The sequence below is a fragment of the Phocoena sinus genome, chromosome 11 (assembly GCF_008692025.1).
Source record: "Phocoena sinus isolate mPhoSin1 chromosome 11, mPhoSin1.pri, whole genome shotgun sequence".
Lineage (NCBI taxonomy): Eukaryota > Metazoa > Chordata > Mammalia > Artiodactyla > Phocoenidae > Phocoena > Phocoena sinus.
The window spans coordinates 40,908,060-40,931,084 of NC_045773.1; the positions used below are offsets into that span (position 1 = coordinate 40,908,060).

General features: G+C 52.3%; 1 protein-coding gene across 9 annotated transcripts in view; it reads left to right on the forward strand.

Moving 5' to 3' along the window:
* CCDC12 (coiled-coil domain containing 12) overlaps window positions 1-23,025 on the forward strand; it is a 51,637-nt gene that overhangs the window by 7,335 nt on the left and 21,277 nt on the right. For 6 of the 9 annotated variants that reach the window (XM_032648412.1, XM_032648407.1, XM_032648408.1 and 3 more), the window contains exon 2: window positions 7,766-7,810. The exons of 2 other annotated variants lie outside the window; for them this stretch is intronic. In XM_032648412.1, coding sequence (XP_032504303.1) covers window positions 7,788-7,810 — 23 coding nt within the window. In that variant the 5' untranslated portion in view covers window positions 7,766-7,787. Of the gene's footprint in view, window positions 1-5,419; window positions 6,339-7,765; window positions 7,811-23,025 lie in introns of those variants that run through there. One more of the 9 variants, XM_032648409.1, reaches the window with a different exon arrangement.

The following is a 23,025-nucleotide window of genomic DNA, read 5'->3' on the forward strand; positions in this document are numbered from 1 at the left end:
AAGTTTTTAAAATCTTGATAAAGTCCAAATTATCTTTTCTTACCTTCTGTTACCTGTGTTTTTAGTGTCATATGTAATCTCCACAGTTCTATTTTTTTTTTGCGGTACGCGGGCCTCTCATTGTTGTGGCCTCTCCCTTTGCGGAGCCGCGCAGGCTCAGCGGCCATGGCTCACGGGCCCAGCTGCTCCACGGCATATGGGATCTTCCCGGACCGGGGCACGAACCCGTGTCCCCTGCATCAGCAGGCGGACTCTCAACCACTGCACCACCAGGGAAGCCCTCTCCACAGTTCTTGAGTGACGTTACTTTTGGGGTAGATGCCTGGGGAAAAGACAGTCAAGGGTCTAAAGTCTGAGTTAATTTTTCAGTCCACAGTTATTTCTCTTGGGACCTGTGAGTGCGGAGGAAGTACGGCCTGCCTACTGCTGGCAGATAGGAAGCAAGTGGTCTCCTCCCTCAGGGAGGAAGTGGTGCCCCACTTTTAGTTCAGTCTTCTGATGTCAGGATGAGGCCTCTGTGGGACAGACTCCAGGGTCGAGCGCTGCCTCAGCGTGCCCCTGTTGATGGAGAGTGCCTGTCTGCCCCATGGGGTGGCTCCCTGCTGGCCCCCTAGACTCTGTGCAGGTCCTTCGTTGATACCTTTCTGTGCACATGGTTTTGCAGGAGGCGTCAGGGTTTTGGGCATGAGGTTGATTTTCCTCGTGGTGTTATCTTACTTTCTTCCCCCACAAGACTATAAACTTACAATTTAGTGTAGTGTGGAGGAATCAGTGCTGAGATTGTGACAGGTGGCCTCAAACTTATAGTCATGAAGTCTCTGTGTACTATTCAGCAGTAAAGCTCCATCATGGTTGTGCAGCTTAGCAGGTTTGCAAAGTGCTTCCTTGCTAGCCCACCTGACGCAACTGATTTGAGAGCGGGCAAGACAAGAAGAGGTTCAGGTGCCCAAGGTTATGGAACATAAGTGACTCTCCTGGATTCCAGCCCAGGGAAGACCCCCTGCTAGAGGGGGCTTTTATGCAGGGACAGCCCTGCTTGTAGCAGCATACTGTAGGTCAGCCAACCCAGGTTGACAGGTGGAAAGACCACATACAATGTTCGACTGTGCTCCTGGGGTTCATTTCCTGGGAAAGCCAAGCTGGGTCCAGGGAGGCTTCATGGGAAGGCAGAGTGGAACATGGGCTGAGTTGTGGTGGATGGAACTGGGAAGGGAGTATTAAAGTAGCTGGAGAGGAATGTTCCAGGGGAGCAGTTCAGAGATGGGAACATTCAGGGGCACAGAAGGGAGAGTGGGGGATGCTCCAGAGGGTTTGACAGCAAGCACTTGGCAGGGATTGGGGCAGGGATGAGGTCTGAAAGTGCTGCTGGGTGCTTTGGTGGCCAGGTTCTGCAGGAGCCAGGGCTTGCAGCTGCAAGGGCAGCCAGCTTGCCCGGGCACATATTTCTGTACTGCAGTATTTGAACCTCATTTCTTGATGCTCATCCAGAAGTTCCAAGCTGGGTGAGTAGGTGAATAGTTCAAGGCTGTAGGTGAGGTTCTGTGTCATCTCTCTACCATGCCATCCAGCAGGGCACTGTGAGGCCACTTTCTTTTCTGACCTCTTCCTCAGCAGCCAAATGGTGGCTTCTGAAGGTGATTCACTTGGCACAAACACTTGCCCCTTGGCTGTTGGCTCTACCGACATTTGGCCTGGATTGGGCTGTCTCTTTCTGCCCTGAGACAGGGAGACTGGTTGTCGGCCTGGCCAGCCCCTCAGGGGTTGGGTGTGATCTCGGGGCCAAGGTCTGGCTGTCAGCTTTCAGGTTCAACAGCAGTTCCTGTTTTTCACCTGGCTCTAGAGACCAGAGCAGCACTGTTCAGTGTTCTCCATCTAATCTGTGCTGTCCAGTACCATAGCCACAAGCCACATGTGGCGCTTGCGCCCTTGAAATGTGGCTAACAGGACACTAATTTTATTCCATTTTAATTAGCTTACATTTGAACAGCTACACTTGACTTATGGCTGTCTTACAGGATAGTGCATCTCTGGAGGACTTGCTTCCTCTAGTCCATCTCATAAGAGACCGTGTCTACCTAACTCCCATTTATTGAGAGGTAAGAGGGAGAGGGCAGGTGGAAACCACCCAGGGGACCATCAGATCAGCCTGGGGACCCTAAAAGTCCAATGTGCTACCCATTGCAACACAGAGCCAGGTCTTGGGGGGCCTAGAGTTGGGGCAGAGGGCTTTGAAGTTGCCAGTCTTCGTGGCTGGTGTCTCCAGCACATGCATATCCCTGACCTTCTGTGTGTGCATCCAGTGCAGTTAAATGCTGACCATTCAGCGGTACAGTTGTGGTCTTCACACTCAAGGAATGTGCATGTGGAGAGTGGGAGCAGTGCCAAGGCAAAGGGGGAGCACGTTGAAACTTTCTGACTTTGGTGCGCCTGGGAATGTCCTGGCCAGATAGGGGCAGAAGAGGGAGCTGGAGGGAAGGGCTAGCAAGTTGGGGGGGGGCGGGTGGGCAGAGTAGGGCAGTGAGGGGGGCGGTGGAGGAGAGCCCAGGGAGCTGGGGGGAGTCTGACATGTCCATGTCCTGATCACCTCTCAGGAAGTTGTCTCTGTCCCCACCCCATGTGGCCACACCCCATGCCCAGCAGCCTGATTGCTAAGTCACTCGAGGAGGTGACTGCCTCTTGGGTTGACAGCCTTTTGCAGGTGGGCAGTCACAACATTTACACGGCCGTTTGTGACGGGATCTCGTGACTTGTTCAGTCCCCAAAGCAGCCCCTTCGGGTAGGTGTTGGTTTCTCCCTATTTAATAGACAAGGAAACCTGAGGCTGAAGGGACCTCTTGTGCCTATGTTTTGCCGTGTTGCCAATCCTGGATGGTCCCTTAGGCCCTGGCCCTGTATCCCTCTCCACTCCTCAACCCCAGGTGCTTGGGAACAAGCGGTCCCCAGGAAGGGGTCTCCTTCCCATCACACACAGAAATTGCCATCAGGCTGCCTGGTGGGAGCTGCCTGGCTTAGCGGAGAGCATCTGCTTTGGAACCAGGTAATGTGGTTCAAATCTCAGCTCCATTCATCACATCTTTGGGATAGAAGCAGATCTTCAAAACTCTGAGCCTCCCTATCCTAGACATGGCTTCTGACCTCTTCAGTAGCTAGGAGCCCAGAGAAAGAGGTCCAAGAAGTGTCCAGCTCAAGATCTTGCCCATGGGCCTTTTATAAACATGAGTGTCTGTCCTTTATCCTCTGCCCTCTTGGAAGCAGGGAAGTCAAGTGGTCCTCCAGCCCTCTCTGCTGAGTGACAGTGGGTGGAGCCTGCTCTGTTTCCAATGGAAGCAAAGAGGACATCCTCCTGGTACCCTGGCTTTACTCAGCCTAGCCCTAATTCCTTGAAGGTGGAATTCATTTTTAGTGCCAAATGTTAGATTAACAAAGTGGATTTGCAGAGCTGCAACCTTGACGAGGTTTGCAGTTCCCATTCATCTTAAGGACTGACCTCTTCCCCCCCTCTGCTCAGACCCTAAGGTCTTAGAGCCAGTGAGAGAGAGAACCTTGTGGGTGGGAGGTTTGGGCTCCCAACACAGATACCTGTTGATGAACCAGTGTTGAAACTTTGGATTCAGTCATCCCCTTGGAGGGCCCTGACTTGTTCATTTGTGAAATAAAGATGTTGGTTCAGTCAGAGGTCCTCAGACCTACCAGTACATCAGGATCACCTGGGGAGACAATTTGCAATCTCTTCTCTGGCCCCATCCCAAACCTCCTGTCAGGATCTTAGAATCAAAGCATTTTTAAAGTTCCCCAGATGATTCTGATACAGCATTTTTCTGGAAATCTCTGATCACTCCCCTGACATTCTCCCTTGACAAAAGGAAGTAGAACATCTCCTTTCCCTGGAGCATTAGCTGCCCTTTCTGACTGCAGGAACTCTGCAGCCAGCTACCAAACAAGTATTATTGAGCACCAGCTGTGTGCCAGGCCCTGGGGATCCAGCCTGTGAATAAGACTGCCTCCCTGCCTCCAGGGGCTTCCATGGGAGGAGTGGGTGGTTAGTAAAGTACACGTAAACAGGGAAGATAACTTGTGAGGGCTAGGATGGGGGTGTTGGTGTGTGTGTGTGTGTGTGCGCGCGCGCATGTACTGCACAGCCGCCTTCGGTTGGGAAGATCTCTTTGAGTGGGAGATTTGAGATAGAGGGGGTAGGAGTGAGGGGTGGGGAGGGGGGAGGGATGGGATGCCAAGATCTAGGGAAGGGCAGGTGGAGCTTGACTTGTTTCAGTGGCAGAAAGAATCCCTGTGTGGCAGGAGTAGAGTCAAAGGTTGGGGGCGTAGGGTGGACATGAGAGTAGAGAGGCCCTGGGAGGCTGGGGCCGCAGGGGCTGGACCTCCCTCCGAGGGTGATAGGGAGCCACTGGAGGCCTGAGCGAGCACCAGTGCCCTGCCCTGACAGTGTGTGGCGGTAGGAGGCTGCTGCATTAGCCCAGGTGTGAGGCAGTGGCCGTCGGACAGGGTTCCGGGACGTCCTGACAGATGGGCTGTGGGGTGAGTGAGCTGAGTGGATGGCGGGGCCTGTTCCTGAGATAAGTCCAGGGGACAGTGGTCTTGAAGGGGAAATCAGGAGTCCAGTTTAGGTCACTTTAGGCCTGAGACGACTATTAGACATCTAAGTGCAGAGAGACTGGCAGGCGGGCATCTGGACTGTTGAGAGGTGCTTGTGTAGTAGGATTTGAAGCTGTAGGTCTAGATGAGGGCCCCTGGGTTCAGAGCCTAGACAGCAAAGGGGGAGAACTGGGGGCACCATCAGTGCCCTGAGGCTCGCCCTGCGGGCGTTTCGGAGGAGTTGGTGGAGGAAACTTAGAGGGAGGGGGCAGTGGGGCTGGGGGAAGCCAGGTGAGGATGGAATGGCTTTGGGCAGGACAAGGTGACAGGCGAGCTCGGTCCAGCTGTTTCAGGGAAGTGTGTGTGGGAGGGGAGGGTGCCAGTGGGGTCCAGGCCGGCTGGATAGGGGTGCAGCATGGCAACCACAGCCTCACTGTGAATTGGGCCTCCTTTCCACTGTAGCAAGGCCTCAACCGGACCCCAGCGGTAAGACTCACTGGTCTCTCAGGAGAGGTAGCACAGGCTGAGGCAGTGCCCCTGTGGCTTGGCTCTCTGGGCTGGCCCTGTGTTGTGGAGCAGGCGGCCTTCCTGCTTCCTTCTCTCTTTTTTTTTTTTTCTGCGGTACACGGGCCTCTCACTGTTGTGGTCTCTCCCGTTGCGGAGCACAGGCTCTGGACGCGCAGGCTCAGCGGCCATGGCTCACGGGCCTAGCCGCTCCGCGGCATGTGGGATCTTCGCGGACCGGGGCACGAACCCGTGTCCCCTGCATTGGCAGGCAGACTCTCAACCACTGCGCCACCAGGGAAGCCCGCTTCCTTCTCTTTTGCCCTTACCCATCCCTGTGGGTGGGCAGGCCCCGAGGGCTGCCTCCATTTGAACTGAGTGCTGCCTCTGAGTCAGGCTGGTGGCTTCTCTGAGGTTCCCTGCACCAGGGTTGCCTAGGCAGATTGCATTTGTCACCTTGCCTGCTACTCTGCTAACTCTGAGACCGATAGGTAAATCTCCTCGTGTTCCTGAGCTTACACTTCTTCAGCCGGCCACGGTAACCCCGGCCCTCCAGGATGAAGATGAAGTGGGGTGGTGGGTACAGAAAGGTGTTGAGAAATGAGAAGTGTGTATGTGCGTTTATTCTTTCTGCTGTACTCTTGTTCTACCCACAGTGAGGACCCCTTTACTTTACAGATGTGACAGTGGAGACCCAGAGAGGGTCAGGGGCTGTACAACGTCACACAGGACTGCCCCCCTGGAGATGGGCACAGAGGAGCCCACCACCTCATGGCTGAGTCCCTTGGAGCCCTCCCGATGGGGTGGAACTGGTGCAGCCTCCCCCTTGGAGCTGTGCAGGGAGGGGCTTTGCCATGGGCTGCGGGGAAGAGAACAAGATCTTCCCTCAGCTTGCTCTGCTAATGTGGGGAGAAGCTACTGAGCTGGGCAAAGGGTGCACCTCTTTCTAAGTTTCCTGGGAGGGTAGGGCTTCCCGAGGTAGATGCACAGCTGTCTGGCTCCTTTATGGTTTAGCTCACCTGCGGTGGCTGAGGCAGCCTCATGTAGCAGAAGAGACCCTGGACAGGAAGCCAGAAGACAAGATCCCTCTTTCTTGCTCCTTCACTGCACTGATGCAGTTATTCAGGCCTCAGTTTCCCTTTCAGGTGACTTCTGTGGCATTACAAGGTGTAACCAGGTGTTCTCAAGGCCCCACTGATGGGAGACAGGAATTGGAAAGCAAAGGAATCTTGAAATTCAAGCTGGTGTGTAATCTTTCTGTTAGCTTTTGCAACAAAAGAATTTGTGTGACCTTGATGGTGAATCCCTCAGTTGTATTCGCTTGTCTCCTAGAGTCAGGAGGGTGTGAGGGAATGTGCTTCCCTCTTGGTGGCCAGGTAGCTGTCTTCTTGGTGTGCTTGGGGGCCCCGAGATATTCTTCTCTTTGGAGAACTTACTTCTTACTGTCATCTAGACAGAATTAGCCCCCGCTTTAGGTTTTAATGATTTATTTTTGGTTTCTAAATGGATGTCAGTTTTTCTGTTTTAACAACAATGAAATGGCACTAAAAATTTTTAAAAAACAACTCTTAATTGAAGTATATCATACATAAAGAAAAGTATACAAATCAGCTCCGTTATTTTCACTAAGTGAATACACCCATGTAATCAGTAACTCAGATCAAGAAACGTGGCAGCATTCCAGAATCCCCCTCCTGCCCCCACCCAGGTGCTTACATCTCCAGAGTAATCAATCCCTTGGGACTTTTAACACCAGAGTTTGGCTTTTCTTACTTTTGAACCTTATGTAAATGCATCATACAGCACATACTCTTGTATCTGGCTTCTTTCATTCAACATTATGTGTGTGGGCTATTTTATTGAGTGTGGCGTTACTTCATTCTTATTGCTGTACAGTATTCCATTGTTTGAATACACCGCATTTTATCCATTCCACTCTAGATTTTCAGGGTGGGGCTATTATGGATTATGCTGCTATACCCAATCTTGTGCATGTCTTGGTGAATCTATGTACATATGTCTGCTGGGTGTATGCCTGTGAGTAGAATTGCTAGGTCATAGGGCATATATAGGGTAGATACTGCCTAACAGTTTTCCAAAACGCCTGTACCATTTTACACTCCCACCAGCGGTGTATATGAGAGTTCTCTCTAGCACTTTTGTGGTTTAAATTTGCATTTTCTTCCTAACTAGTAGAGTTCTGTATCTTTTCATATGTTTATATGAAGTACCTGTTCAGGCCTTTTATTGGATTGCCTGATACTTTTTCCTATTGATTTTTAGGAGTTCTTTATTCCAGTCCTGGGTGAGTCCTTTGTTCTGTATGTGTGCTGCAACTGTCTCTTCTACCGCCTCTGGGCCTTCACTTTTCTTGCTTTTAATTGCATTCTTTGATGAACAGAAGTTCTTCATTTAATGTAGGCCAGTTTATCAATTTTTCCCCCAGTACCTTCTATGGCCTATTTAAGAATATGGTTGCATACTCTGGGTCATGATGATATTCTCTTATGTTATATTCTAGAAGTTTTACTGTTTTACCTTTCACCTTTAGATTGCCAGTCCATCTGGAATTTATTTATTTTTACATGGTGTGAGATAGAGGTCAAGATTTTTCCCCCATATGGATATCAGTGACTCAGCACTACTTATTATTTGGCATTTGTTTTTTTAGAAAGAAGACTGTTTCCTTGTGAATGGTTGGCATGCAGCGTCCTTGGTAAGCCGTACTGCTAACCTCCCACATCTTGATAATAGTTGTAGTTACTATAATAATAATAGTAGTAACTAATTTTTTTGTGTTTTGAATGTTACTGAGTCCCAGTTCATGCCAGCCCCTCAGTAGACAGGCAGCTCCTTGGGACAGGGACAACTCAAACTTATTTTAACAAAGCATTTAGATATTTCATGCCATTGGCAGTTGTCCTGGGTGTTCTTTGTACCATGACTCTGAGCCCCTTGGCTTTGTGCACCAGACCACGGACTCACACAGAGGGCAGGGACCTGCTGAGCCTGGCTCCCCAAAGCTGCTTGGACTTGCCATCCACTCTCTCCATGTTCTGGACCAACTGACTGGGGTGTTCTGACTAGAAATATGCGTTGCCTCGAACGATTGCTTCTAGGTCAGCTGTTTCAAACTCGGGCTGTATGTTTTAAATTCACTCCTGCTAACACTTGGACCGGGATGTGGTTGCTCCATAGTACTAAGTATTGTAATACAGAATTGAAATGCAATTTGTGTTCTTTGTTATTATTTTTAAAATTTTTATTGGAGTATAATTGATTTACAATGATGTGTTAGTTTCAGGTGTACAGCAAAGTGAATCAGTTATACATATAGCTGATCAGTTATACATATATATGTGTCCACTCTTTTTTAGATTCTTTTCCCAGGTAGGCCATTACAGAGTATTGAGTAGAGTTCCCTGTGCTATACGGTAGGTTCTTCTTAGTTACCTATTTTATATATATTAACGTGTATTTGTCAATCCCAGTCTCCCCATTTATCTCTCCCCAACTTTCCCCCGTGTTCGTTTTTTTTTTTTTTAACTTATTTGTTTTTGGCTGCATTGGGTCTTCATTGCTCTGCGCTGTCTTTCTCTAGTTGTGGTGAGTGGGGGCTGCTCTTCGTTGTGGTGTGCAGGCTTCTCATTGTGGTGGCTTCTCTTGTTGCAGAGCATGGGCTCTAGGCTTGCGGGCTTCAGTAGTTGTGGCTCATGGGCTTAGTTGCTCTGCGGCATGTGGGTTCTTCCAGGACCAGGGCTCGAACCCGTGTCCCCTGCATCGGCAGGCGGATTCTTAACCACGGTGCCACCAGGGAAGCACCCCGCACACACACCCTCCAACCCCCGCTCACTCCCTTACATCATCGTATCCCACACCTCCTCACACTTCCCCAGCCCCTCCCCACGTACCCCACACAGCAACCCGCCAGACTACACCCACTCCCACTGCATTCTCAACCCTCAGTACCTCCGTCCCACACCTCTACACATCCTATAACTCCCCAAAACACACACATGAACCATACCCCACACCCTCAACACTGTCTCCTCTCCACCCCCCAACACATACAACCCTAAACAGCTGGGAGGGACTCGCCATTTCTAGTTGCTAAGCCATTGCAGAGATCTGGGAGAACCCAAGGCAGAGCTTGCTGTGGCTTGGTCACGTCTGGCCCTCCTTCTTTCAGGGCCTTCCCTTACTCCTCGGTGCCCTGGCTTCTCCCCGGTTTTGTTTTTGAGGGAAGCAACAGCTTGTACTCTTGAAAGAATTCCAAGAGGAAAAACAGTTGCTGTGGTAATGAGGCCCCGTGGCCAGTAAAATCCACACTCCAGGGCTGTTTTGATTCAGGGCTCTCAAGAGCTGCTCTGTCTAGAGAAAATGTGAATGGCTGGAGCAGAAAACATTTGTCCTTTCAAGGATGGCACTCCCTCTCCCCCCACACCCTGTGTTCAGGGCAGGGCCACACTCCAGTTCTGGCAGGGCAGTTTGAATCCTAAAGAAGAAGCACTTGTGTGTTTGACAGCTGGGAGAGGCAGTCCTTTGGTGAGAGCAGGACTTTCCTGCCCTGGGTCCAGGAGTCCATGACTCCTTAGAGAGTGGGGCTTGAGGCCTAGGCTCTTTGGGGCGAGGCGTAAGTTTCCAAGCCCTTCTTTGCAACCGCTGTCCTTACTCTTACTGAGGAGCGCCGGCTGTGTGCTGGGCTTGTGAAGAGCTTGGGGACCGATATCAGTGAGGCTGGGCCCAGTGGGGTGACAGACCCGCGCACACCAGTTATAATACTGCGTACTGCTGTGCATTGCGGAGGGACGGGAGGGGTGTCTGAGAGAGCTGTGAGCCTCCTGGAGGGAGGGCTTGCAGCAGGGTGTGGGCTGCATGGAGGAGGGAGTCCTGAGCCCAGTGTGAATTGCTTTCCCCACTGTGTCTTATTGGTTGGCTTTGTGCCCCAGGCAGCATAACTGACCCAGCAGAGGTGCTGAGAAAACACTTGAGGAGGGATTGAGTGGAAGGCAGTCTGGAGGCCTGGGAGAAGGCGAGGGGCTGGAGCACAACTGGCACATGTGGAGGTGTCTGACTTTGAGGAGAAGCTCCTGCCTCAGTTCACCCTCCCACTGTGACTAGCTTTCCTGACCTGGACTCATGTCCTCTGCACACGTGATGGATCTGCCCTTCTAAAGTGAGGTCAGCTCAAGGGCAAGGGATCAGTCCTCCTCTAGATGAAGTGAGGGGAGGGAAGAGGCATGCGTGTGGGGATCTGTCATATGACCCCTTTCAGGGATGGGGTGGGGGGAGCAGGCCTCACTTGGGCGGTAGAATTTCGGGGCCTCACACGGACGGTGCAGGTGAGAGCATCCGTCAGTCATCACCGTGTTGGCGCCTACTGATCGAGGACTTCTCGGTGCGGCCATAGCACAGAGCTGCACACATCACATACGCTCCCTCATTTAACGCCCCTCTGCAGTTTTGGAGAGTGCAGCTCTGAGAAGCTCAAGAACTCAGCGTAGTCCCACAGCACAGCTTCCTTGTGTGCTTCTGCCTTCCCAACCTTTCAGCCCAGCACGTGGTTAAAAAGAAAAAAAGGCTTTGCTTCCAGAGGAAATATGTGTAGGTGAAGACCGAAAGACCTTGTTTAAGCGATATTTTCCGCAACAAATAAATGTGCCAATTCTGCCTTGTAGTTTAAATTTGGTTTAATTAGGATTTTTATCACTTGGAGATCACACCAGCGAGGACACAGCTGTCTTACCTTTACTTCTCAGACTGTGACACTCTGAGAAGCAGCTGATCGGAGGTTAAAATAGCTTCTAGTCTCCTAGGAGCTTCAGCGCACTTTGTTGCTCTGTAAACCGCTGACTTGCCTGGGAATTGACTTGTAAAGAATTTGCTTTTTGAACTGGGGTGCCAGTGTTGGGACCCTGCACATTTCAAGCTCAGCTCCAGCTTGGGATGGAAGGATGGTGAGAGGAACCCCAGGCCAGGTGAGCACCTTGGCTTGCCTGCATCACCCATTGGCCTTTGTGTTGGACTTGGGGGAATGCTGGGACCCAGTCCACAGAACACTTTACATCCTGAGCCCAGCTTCTCCATTTGCAAGCTCGGCATCAGAACCTTTGCCTCACTTGCATCCAGGGTCTCCCTGTGGATCAGATGAGTCAGGGAATTTACGAAACTTGGACTGCTGAAAGTGATGCCCATAAATATTGTTAGGCTGTTGCTGTAAGTGGTCACGTGAAGCTAGGGTACTTAGTTGCAAGCAACAGAAATCTACTCTGACTGGTTTGTTTGTTCATTTTTGAAAAAAGAGAGAGCCTACCTTGGAGGTTCGCAGTCAGAAAGAAGCCCAGCATTTCACAGGAAAATGGCTTGCTCTCAAGTACTAGACACTGCAGCTTGCTCCGCTACCGATGCCGCCAGAGAGAAGTCTGTGCTGCTGGCGCCTCCCCACAGCTGGGACAGTGAGTGGGGGGCACTTTATAGGCTGCAGCTGGCTCTTCTTCCCTCGAGGCTCCACGTGGAGCCTTCCCAAGTAAGGGAGGGGCGTGGGCATTGGGCAGCCCATAGAATGACTTGGGAATTGAAGTTCCAGTCACCTTCTTCCATGGCTCCAGGCAACATGGTAAAATAGACAACATACCAGTCAAATTGAAGTCCAGAGACCTGAGGTCTAGTTTAGCCCTAGCTCTTGCCCTTCTTGTCCTGTACTTTACTTGGGTCTCTTGCGGCTCTCAGGATGTCTGTGTTGTATGAGAGATTTCTGTGTTTCTTCTCATCCTGCCTGCTCTGATCCAGAGCCCACCCACCCTGGTGACCACAGTAGGCACTCAGGCAGCTTGGGGTGGCATCATACAGGTCACTTCCTCCTGTGGGTCAGCCTCTTTGAGAGGAGGGATGTGGTCTGACTCAGAAGCTCCTCAATCGGGCCATGTGGTAGAATCATGACCTGGGAGTGGGCGGGCTCTTGAAACATTCAGATTCCTGGGTCTTACGGTGGAAGATTCTGATGTGGTCAGTTTGATTTCTAACACCCTCCCTGGACCACTGGATCTAGTTCATGTTGTACCGGATGATATCTGAGGTCTTTGCAGCCCTAACAGTTTATGGTTTTGTTACTTTTCTCACTTGGTAATGGACATGGTCACACTTCTCTGGCTACTGTGCAGAAAGCACACCCAAGCTTTGAGCCTGTTTATTTGAGTTTTGGAAGCATGATGCAATCAGAAACTTCAGTTTAAATGCTGACCTGTCTTTTATTAGCCGTGAACCGTTGAGTAAGTTCCTTAGTTGTTACGAACCTTGTCGTTTGGTCGGGATGATAACGCCTGATCCCAGGGTAGTTGTGGGGACGAGAGGCCCTGTGTACCTGAGTGAAGTGTGGGCAGCTTTGCAAGCACAGCATGGTACCGTGCAGCTGGAAGAGTCTATCCCTCCAGACAGACTCAGAGGCAGCTGCCATCTGCCATCCTTGGGGTAAGGAGGTGGCTTTTTGAACCCATATGTGGCTTGTTTTTCCAGTGGCCTCAACCAGTGAGCCCTGCACTTTCTGGCCCTTTCTGAATGTTCTTTATAAATAACACTCTCAGCACATTTTTGCCACCTCCTTGCCTGTCCTTTCACTGGCTTCTCAGTGCTCATGGGATAAAGTCTGTAGCCCATGGGGTAGGCCTTCCTATGCTGGGTCCCTCCTCCAGGTGTACCTTGGGGGTCTCTGCCCTCTCCATGGACACAAGGCCCAGCCTCAGTACACCCACTCCTTCCAGTAACTCCGGTGCTCCCTGCCATGCCCGCTCTGCCTTGAGTGTTCCTCCAGGTGAGCTGAGGTTTTGTCTTCCCCTCAGCTGTTAGTCACTCTGCATTCCCCTAGCACCCAGGAATTCACGGCCTCGCTGTGTGGGGACTTTCCGTTCACCTGTCTGCTTCCCCGTTCACCTGCCCCTCAAGCCCCTGAGGACAGCAATCACATCTTAGTCACCTTTTTGTCTGCCAGATGACAAGACCCAGAGGCACTCTGTAAACATTCGAATGAAGAAATGAAGCAGTGTGGCAGGCACACGGACTTGGAGTTGGTTGGGCTGAGATTTTTCTGAAGGAAAAGCAGACCTACCCTTTGGGAGGAGTTCAGGGGCTTATTTAAACGTCTGCAGGCAGCAGCCACGTCAGCAAGATCAACTTCACTGTGTGTGAAGTCTACTAAGACAGTTAAGTTTCCAAAATCTGTTGTTCAGGCATGGACTGGGGTTGCTTTGACACCTGTCCACGTGGAGAAGAGCTGCTCATGTTAGTCGATCACAGGCTTTTAATAAGCCAGCCGTGTGATGTTGGTAACAGGAGCCCTGATGTCGTCCTGTTGGTGGCTGTTGGGGAACCACTTGGGGACACGCAGCATCAGTGTGAACAGGCACATGTGCTTAGGTGTGTGTGGGGCGTGTGGAAGGGTGTCATTTCAGGGGCCATTCACTGGGGTTTTCAGACCCTTGCTTGCTGCTTCCACTGGATCCAGGGATGGTGAACACACAGGAGATAGGCTCCCTGGGACCTCCCTTCGGGACTCCACCTCAGAATCCTGCCCACCAGCCAGAGTTCAGGTGCAAGGGGGAGGCCTGTGTGCTCTTCAGCCCGGAGGATCTGAAGAGGGTCAGACACCAGCGGCGTGTCCTCAGGACCTGAGCTTCCGGGTGGCTCTTCCATTCCCCACAACTGGTCGTCTGGGCCCCCCATTCCCCGCGCCTGGTGACTCTGGCTGTCCCCTGTGATGCGATAGGGAGGGGGCTCCAGGCCAGCTCCCCCTGCAGTGCCATGTGAGGCTGTCCCATACCAGGGCAGGGGAGCTTCAGGGACCTTATCATTTGCCATTGGGATTCGCTTGCTCTTGTTTCAGCTGTGAGTCTAGCATGGTGAGGAAGTCCTGGTGGTTGTGAGTTCTGCTTTATGGCAGGGGAGACGTTTTTCCCCTCCTTCCACTAAAGGGAAATGGTGGGGCAGGGGGAGGGGAGGGGAGGTAACCTCATCCTTTGCCATCAGTTAAGTTCTTAACTGAAATTTTCACGCTGATTATTCAGCAGGAGATGTTTGGCCTGATTGGAGGCCCCTCGGCCTGTAGTGTGCCTGCGGGGCCTGTCCCTGGGCGCACAGGGACGCTGGTGTGTGCAGGCCTCAGTCTGTCCTCTCCTTTCCCCACCAATGCTGGGTTTTTAGTTTTTGCTTTTTTTTTTTTTTTAAGCTTGAGAAAGGTCATTAAAGATTGACTGGACTGTGTTGGGCCTGAGGGCCACCCATGGTTTCCTGCTTTCCTGTTGAGCCAGGTGAAGGTCAGGAGAGTCTGTTTATGGTGTGAGTACAGTCAAGCAGTGAGCCACAGGCAGCTGGGTTCCTCGTGTCACTCTTGTTTTTAAATCATTTTGTTATTAAGTCATTTTGACAACAGAATTAAAGGAAACGGAAGAAGCACTGCCCACAGCCCTGCTGTGTGAGCCTGTGAAGTCTGTGACCATTCTGCGTCAGGTGTTGCCGTGGTCTCACTCATGGTTACGTGTGTGGGCTCCACACCCCTCATAGTCCTATTCTATCTCACGGTGATGCCCATCAGGTTGCTACTTCAGCGAGCAGCTGGCCTGCCTCACTGTGTCCGGCAGGTCACATCTCCCTCCTGGCTCCACTTCTGCCTGTTATGAGAAACACAGCTGTGAATGCCTCTACATACATTGCTCTTCTGTCTCCTTTGGTGCTTTCCTGGGATTGGAGTTCCTGGCCCAGAAATGTCTGTATGTGGGGCTCCTGATGGTTTGGTCATGTCTCTCTGAAATGTCACCCGGAAGAGATATCAGCCCTGTAATGTGATGCTGAGTGCCATTGGATGCCAGTGAGACCACCTGTGTATTTGAGGTGGGTGGGAGTAGGATCAGAGCAGAGGGCTGGGCTTTGTGGGGGAGCCACTTAGGCATGGGGCCCACACTACCTTTTGGGCGCTGGCAACCCCAAGCAGTGTGACTCTGGATGGGTTACTTAATAGTAACAGCATTGGGCCTCCAGTTTTATCTGTGAAAGGAGAAAGCAGTATTGACCTTATTAAATTTTTATGCTGATTAATTTAAATGTTATTTCAATTAATTGAATAATCAATTGCCTGGCATACTGTTACAACTGCTGTTGTAGGAAATACAGTAGAACAGAGTTGAATAACAATTGGGTCCAGCCCTCCCCAGAGCTCACCTTGTATTGGGAAGTCTTCTAATTTTATGGAACCTAGTCAGATTTGATTCTTACCACTTTCTTAGGGAGTGGGCGCTGTTGAGATTTTTGCCCTCGTTCTCTGGGAAAGAAGCAGAGGCGCGGGTAATTGTCAGAGGGGAGGATAGAACAGACAGCTTAGCGGTGAACAAGCGGATGTGTTGGTAAAAGGAACTGTGTGTGTAGAGGCAGGGAAGTGGGCTTCCAGTTGTCTGTCTCCTCAAACTGACAGAAAGAGTGTAGGGTCCGACATCACAAGCCTAGTGATGCCTGAGGCACGGGCGCTGTTTGGAGGCTCAGACAACCAACTTGGGGAGGAGAACCTCATCTGTAAGTGGGGGAATTAACATGTGCATCCTGCCTCCCCCCGACTTGTCAATTCATTCATTGGCTATTGTTGCCCTGCTGTCATGTGCCAGGTGCTGGGGAACAGTGATGGACAGGCCTCTTGAAGCTTGAATCTAGGCAGGAAGACAGGAGATAAACAAAATCTCTTGTAGGCAAATCCAGGTAAAATCGAATGTCTGGGACAGTTATCATTAGAGGGCCTGCCTGGGAAGAATGCCCTCTGCTAAAAAGGGGTGTAACTTTCAGCCCGCACAGCCAGGGGAAAGTGCTGTAACCCACCAACCATCTTTCAGCTGCCGTGGAGTTTTGTGGTGGGTGCAGAACAAGGTTTCTGTAGGGAAGCCTCACAGATGTGGTATCTGCTCTTCCAGCCTGGGGCCCCTAAAGGAGTCGGACAGGTCGTTCTTAATTTGAGTCTTAATTTTAAAAATTAAATTTTGTCATTTACAAAAACTTGGCAGAAAATAAAGAAGCACTATCAGAAAAGGATATTGAGGGGTCAGGCAAGCAGGTGGTGGCGGGGGAAGGAGAGGGAACATCTGGTTCCCCAGGAGGATGCAGCAAGAGTCAGGCTCACTGCTGATGGATGGCAGGACTCGGAACACCCCAGGATGCCAGCAGGTTGTTTCCCATAATGGGTGTCATGGGGGGTCCTGTACCAGATGGTGGACCCCAAGTTAGCTTGTTTAATCCTCAAACACCCTGTGACATAGCACCAGCCCCACTTTAACAGGGGAGGGAACAAGAGCCTCGGGGAGGGAACAAGAGCCTCGGGGAGGGAACAAGAGCAGGTGCCCACAGTCTCACCGTTGGTAAGCAGTGGAGAGTGATTTTCCTACCGTCCGGCCTGTCCAGTCCTGCTGCCTGGCTTCCTGCAAACCACAGTGCCCCCTACAGGTGTCTGGGTGGGAGTTGGGAGTCTTGCCTGGCTGCCCAAAGGAACTGGTCCAGGCTGACTGTGTATGAAGGAAAGGAGGGGACTGGTCTTTGCTCTGCCCTCAGTGTGACCTTCCAAAGGCTTTCCTGCAGGGGATGTGGGAGCAGTGGAAGGGCCCTAGCAACCCTGTGCACACTCACAGTGATAGTTGTTCCCTCTGCTGCCCATCCCCCAGCCCCTCTTCTCACTCAGCCTTTAAAATGAAGACATAGGGCTTCCCTGGTGGCACAGTGGTTAAGAATCCACCTGCCACTACAGGGGACACGGGTTCAGGCCCTGGTCCGGGAAGATCCCACATGCCGCGGAGCAACTAAGCCCATGCGCCACAACTACTGAGCCTGTGCTCTAGAGCCCGTGAGCCACAACTGCTGAAGCCCATGTGCCACAGCTACTGAAGCCTGCGCACCTAGAGCCCATGCTCCGTAACAAGAGAAGCCACTGCAATGAGAAGCCCCCGCACCGCAATGAAGAGTAGCCCCCGCTTGCCACAGCTAGAGAAAGCCTGCGTGCAGCAACAAAGACCCAACGCAGCCAAAAATAAATTAATTAATTTAAAAAGATAAAAATAATAAAATGCAAGACAGGTGGTACTGTACTTCCTTTGGAGAGCCTCCCCAGATACCTCAAGTGCCACCCAAAGAACCTCCTTCCCCACCATGCTGTTGTCACCTTCCCTTTCCTCCTCTGGGTCGTCACCCCCTTGAGAATCTGAAGAGCTGTGGATTCTTACTCCAGAAAAATTAGCCTTTGCACACCTGGCCTGTGTGTGTGTCTGATCATGGACCTCTGGAATCCTGTGCATGGACCCAGGCTGAGTCCCCACCCTGGTCTGTGAACACTAGGTGCCTACTTGTTCTTTTTTTCTCCTCGGCCAGTGTGGAGTACCTAGCAGGAGGGAGCCAGTCAATATTTGTTGACTAATAGTCTCCTGGAGGGGTTATCTGCCACCCCCTTTGAGCATGACTGGTTCCCCAGTTGCACTTGTGGCAAGAATAGGACCCGGCTTGGCTTTGGGGCCACCTCCCCACACTGGTCTGCCACACGCAGGACGTCAGCAGTCATCTGGGGCAAGGCCATGCATGCCGTTGCCTGGGCCTCGGGATGGGGTATCAGTGGTGGGGCCGGCGCTGCCTCTGCTGAGGAGTGGGCCCATTTTCTGCTGCTGAGGACACCTTGACAGGCACTGTCTGCACCGGCCATCGCCAGACTCCAGGCATTAGGCCTCAACCCTGGTCATCCTGAAAGCTGCCGCACCCTTTCTCTTTGTCGCCTAATAAGCACTGCCACCTTTTTTGTTAAAGGCGCCTTCATTCTCCCAGTGAGTCAGGGTCAGGACCTCAGTCGTCCCTGACTTCTTCCTGTCCCCTTGCAGCATTCAGGCACCCCCTTGTTCTATCCCATCGCCACTGACCTAGTTCCGGCTCTTATCTGCAGTCCTTATCTCCCAGCCCTCAACTCCCTGCTAGCTTTGTTCGCTTTGTTCTCTCTGCTCACAAGCCTTTAGGGAATGTCCACACCCACAGGAGAAGCAGTGGCTCTCAGCTCTGGGCCCACCCTCCCCTTCTGAACTCTCTGATCCTTGGTGAAGCACTGAACGGGGAATCAGAAGACCTGTTCCCCCTGTACAGATTGTCTGACATGTCTTCTGACGTAGTCTTCGTGGAGCAGATGTTATCATACTGCCCATCTCGGGATTGCAGAGAAAGCCTGGGGAAAACAAAGTGAAAACTTACCATGACCTCTGCAGGTGCCAGAAGTCTGGGCCTGTGGCCTCGTGGTTTCTCTGCGGCCCTTCCCTTCTTGCCCTGGCCCGATTCTCCCTGCCCCTCAGGGTCTGCTGTCCTGTTACCCAAGCCGCAGACCTTCCTCCTTCCTCCCTGGTCATTTCTTTCTTGTAATATTGCCATGATGTTGGTATGATAGCCCTGGATTTCATACATGGGGAAACCCAGGCCAGACAGATTGAATGGCTTGCCCAAGGTCACACAGCAAGGTGAAATTGAGCCCGGCTTGCCAGACACATTCCCACCCAGAGCCCATGAGCTCAACCACTGTGCTGTGCCTGCTGTAGGCGGTGTCAGACCCACGGGTACAGGTGGCTAAGACAAGCATCTGCCTTCAAGGGTCTCTCCACCTACTGAGCAGTGGGCACACCGGCCAGGCCATCCTAGCAGCAAACTGAGTGCCAGGGCCCAGAGTCAGGGGCCCTGCCGCCCAAGCTGCCTGTTGGAACCTCCCCTCCCCACCCCCTTCCCTGGTCTCTTGGCAGTAGAGAGCCATGCAGTTTCTGTGCCCAGGCGTGGTGGTGTTCGGCCCAGGGCTTATCATTGCATCTTCAGGGTGAGTCAGACTCTGGGTGACTGCCCTGCCCGCTAAGTGCCCTTGGAGCACAGCTCCGGCTGCAGCTGCACCCGACAGGAAGTCCCTTTGCCCCACATGGGGCTGCCCTGGCTCTGAGGATGGGCAGCAGGGTGATACTGTGCAACCTGCCAGGTTTGCCCTCAGCATTGTTAGTGCCTTCCTGCTCCCCACTTCCTGGCATCTGTGCCCATGTCTCTGACTTTTCCCCACCCTGGGCCAAGTTGGAACTGGAAAGGCTCAAACCGGGGCCAGTTCCACCTCTTCTTAGGGAACTAGGGTTTGGAGCCTGTTCTCCTGATTGTTGAACAGAAGGGCTGTTTCCATGGACAGTACCCCAGGCATACTCAGAGCTAATGAGGCATGTTTGCCTGGGCACTGGAAAGTGTTTCTGTACCTGTGAGTTTCTGTTGGCTCTCCAGCTGCTTCAGTAATGGTCTCATGGTGGGAGGAACCTAGACCAGAAGTTGAAGTGTCTCTCTGTTAACTCTTTCCTGCCTCTTTTTCTTCTGGAAGGGAGAGCCCCAGGCAGCAGCTCCTCTTCGGATGAGGGAGGGGCTTGTTCCTTGTCCCCTCAAAGCAAGCGCCCCTGCCTCAGCACATCTGCCCCTGATGGCACCCACCCGGCCCTCAGTTACTCTTAACCACCCTCCCCAGCGCATACGCACAAAGAACAGGTAGAGACAAGTCCAGACTGGGAGTGGAGCATCTCACCTGGTTTCTAGTCTCCGTCCCTTCCCACCACTCACTCTCCAGGCTGCCAAAGTGCCTTTCCAAGCATCAGCCTCCGCCCATCCAGAGCACTGGAGGAAGACCCTGTCAGCCCCCCTCTACTCCTGACCCCCGCAGTCTTGGGTGGGCCAGCTACCTGGGTCGGCCAGCTACCTGGGTCTGCCCTACAGGTCTTATCAGTGCCCTTGCTCTGCTCTCATGTCTGCCAGGCAAGTACCATTCCCAGGAATGTTCTGCCTTCTTTAGCCACTTGGCAAGTCCCCATTTGACATTTAGAGTTGAGTTGAAGGGTAACCTCCTTCCCTGACAACACCTGTTCCTTGCCGATTCTCCAAGTATACAAAACACTGAATGACGCTTTCCTCCTCACTCTTGGCGGCAGTTACCATTGTCTAAACCTGCCCCTTGAGCTCCTTGTGGGCAGGGTTCTTGTTTCCTTTATCCTTGTGTCTAAGGCAGACCCAGCACACAAAGGGGTCCAGGGGTACAAGGGAAGAGGGACCCTTGTCTTTGCCTGGGTGGGGAGGTCAGCAGGAGGAGATGCAGCAGCCTCCCGTCTCCCCCTGCTTTTCTACATTTCTGGTGGTTAATTGAGCTACTTCTGGTAGTTGCCCTGCATTCAGGCAGCAAGTATGGATTGATCTCCCCTCCCCCCATTTTGTATACCATCCAGAGGCAGGTGCATTCAGCTAGTGAGGGCTCCTTCTGAGAGGGGACTGAGGAGCAAACACGGAGTTAAAACACCAAGTCTTGGGATTAAGACTCCGTACTTCCACTGCTGGGGGCATGGATTCGATCCCTGGTCGGGGAACTAAGATCCTGCATGCCGCCTGGCGTGGCCAAAAATTTTAAAAAACAAAAACGAAAAAAAACACCAAGTCTGGACGTGTCCCAAAATTGATAACTCTTCAGCTGGTCTAATAAGGAAAGAGAAAAAACACAAATTATAAATATCAGTGGATATCACCACAGATCCTACAGACATTAAAAGGATAATAAGGGGGGCTTCCCTGGTGGTGCAGTGGTTAAGAATCCGCCTGCCAATGGAGGGGACACAGGTTCGAGCCCTGGTCCGGGAAGATCCCACATGCCGCGGAGCAGCTAAGCCCATGTGCCACAACTACTGAGCCTGTGGTCTAGAGCCCACGAGCCACAACTGCTGAGCCCATGTGCCACAACTACTGAGCCTGCGTGCCTAGAGCCCGTGCTCTGCAACAAGAGAAGCCACCACAATGAGAAGTCCGCGCACTGCAACGAATAGTAGCCCCTGCTCACTGCAGCTAGGGAAAGCCCACGCACAGCAACGAAGATCCAACGCAGCCAAAAATAAATAAATAATTTTTTTAAAAAAGGATAATAAGGGAATATTATAAGCGACTTTATGCCAGTAAATTCAGTATGAATGGCTGTTCCTTGAAAGACGCGATATAATAAGACTGACTCAGGAGGAAATAGAAAATCTAATGAGCCCCATACCTAAAACCTCACAAAGAAAACTTCAGGCCAAGGTGAAGTCTTGTCATATATTTAAAGAAGAACTAACACCAATCTTGCACAACGCTAATTTTATGAAACAGGTCGGTCAGGCTCTGTTTGGGGCAGGGCTGTTTTTGAGAGGCCCTGAAGTCCTGCCTCAGAGGCCACTTCCTCCTGTGGGCTCTGAGGGAGGTGAGAGCAGGGGCAGGGCCTAGGTGTGGAAACCTGGGCCGGGGTCAGAAATGTGGGGTACCTCCAGTGACAGGCAGGCGGGCTATGGGGAGGACCCCAGTCTAGGCCTTGGCTTTCCTGCCCTCCAGCCACCAGTGTTCTAGGAATTTGGCTCTTCTGGAGTTGGTGGAGAGAGTGGTAGTTAAGTTAGCACAGAGTTAATGAAGGTGATGTAGTCCAGGCTCATGGCTACGCCTACAAGAGCTCTAGGAGACGTCCCCACACTGAGAGGGACTTGGAAGGGACACAGAGGCCTGATGATGAGTAGGAATGACAACAGGCTTGTGTCTTGGGCCCAGAGGAGTGACAGAGCCTGTTGCCTGGGAACCTCAGAAGGCTGCCTTGAGGAGGTAGCCTTTGAGCTGGAGTCCAGAACTGGCCAGAGGGTGGGCTTTGTTTGGGGTAGTCAGAACGGACAGATCAGGATTTGGGACAGAGGGTCCGGTGTCAGGGTATTCTGGACAAGGCCAGTATGGATGGGCTACAGGGAGAGTGCTGAGGCCTTGGGAGGCTGCACCTTGAGGAGAATGCTGTTCCTGAGCGTGTGGGGACCAATGAGAGCTTTGAGCAGAGGACACCCTCCGTCCATGTGGATGGGTAAGGTGGGGAGAGATGTAGGGGACATAGATTAGAAAGAGGAGGAGGGTGCAGCAGGCTGCTGTGTTCTCCAGAGTGTAGCGGGTAGCTGGCGGCAGGCAGGGGTGGGGGGAACAGCTGTGGGCTTGGCTGTGGTGGGGACCTATCAGGGTGGGACAGAACATGGGGTTGGAAGGAGGGAGAAAGGCGGGAGATTGGGGAAGGGTGTGTGTAGGCGGGGCTAGGCAGCGAGTTACATTTAAGGGTCTGGGGGTGGGTGAAATGTCTCTAGATTCCCTGGGATGCTGTGTACCTCGGGCCCTGCCAGCACTCCCATGGGTGTCCTCCAGGGCTTAGACCTAGGCCCAGGCTGGCTGTGACTGGTCTGAATGCACGTGGCCAAATCTGAACTGTGAGGGGAGCATGGGAGAGGTGACTGGGTTCAGAGCTGGTTTTAGAAACTAAGTGCCTCTCCCGTCTCCTTGGCAAAAATGCAAGAGTTCAGGAGGACCTTGATCCAGAACCCCAGCTACCACTGACAGATTCTGTGACCTTGGGACAATCTTTCCTTTCCGTGGTGGTCATTTGCCAGCTTCCCCCATGGGTTGATTTGAGGACTCGGAAGGCGGTGGTCCTGTGAGCCCTCCAGTTCTGAGGGCCTTCGAGTCTCTCAGGCTGGGTGGGCCGTGAAACTGGTCAGTGCCTCCTACCACTGTCCCAAGCAGTGCAAGTCCTGCCTTGTGACCTAGGCCACGGTTGCCCCAAAGCCATTTCCCTGCTCAGAGATGCTCACCGTGCTACCTGAGTTGCCTTTGAGTGGGCCGACTGGAGCGCGCCTCGTCCCTGCACTTATGTGGCCTGTTCATTTGTTCACCGGCTCCGGCTCCACGCACATATGGGTACCATTCTTGAGGCCCTGCTCTTGCACAGCCTCCCAGGCTGGGGTCTTCCTTAACCTCAGCAGTCTGCACGGCCCACCAGACTGCGGGGCATGTTTTTAAAATGTCATTTAGATCATTGGGTGTTTTCTCATTAATGAATAACTTGGC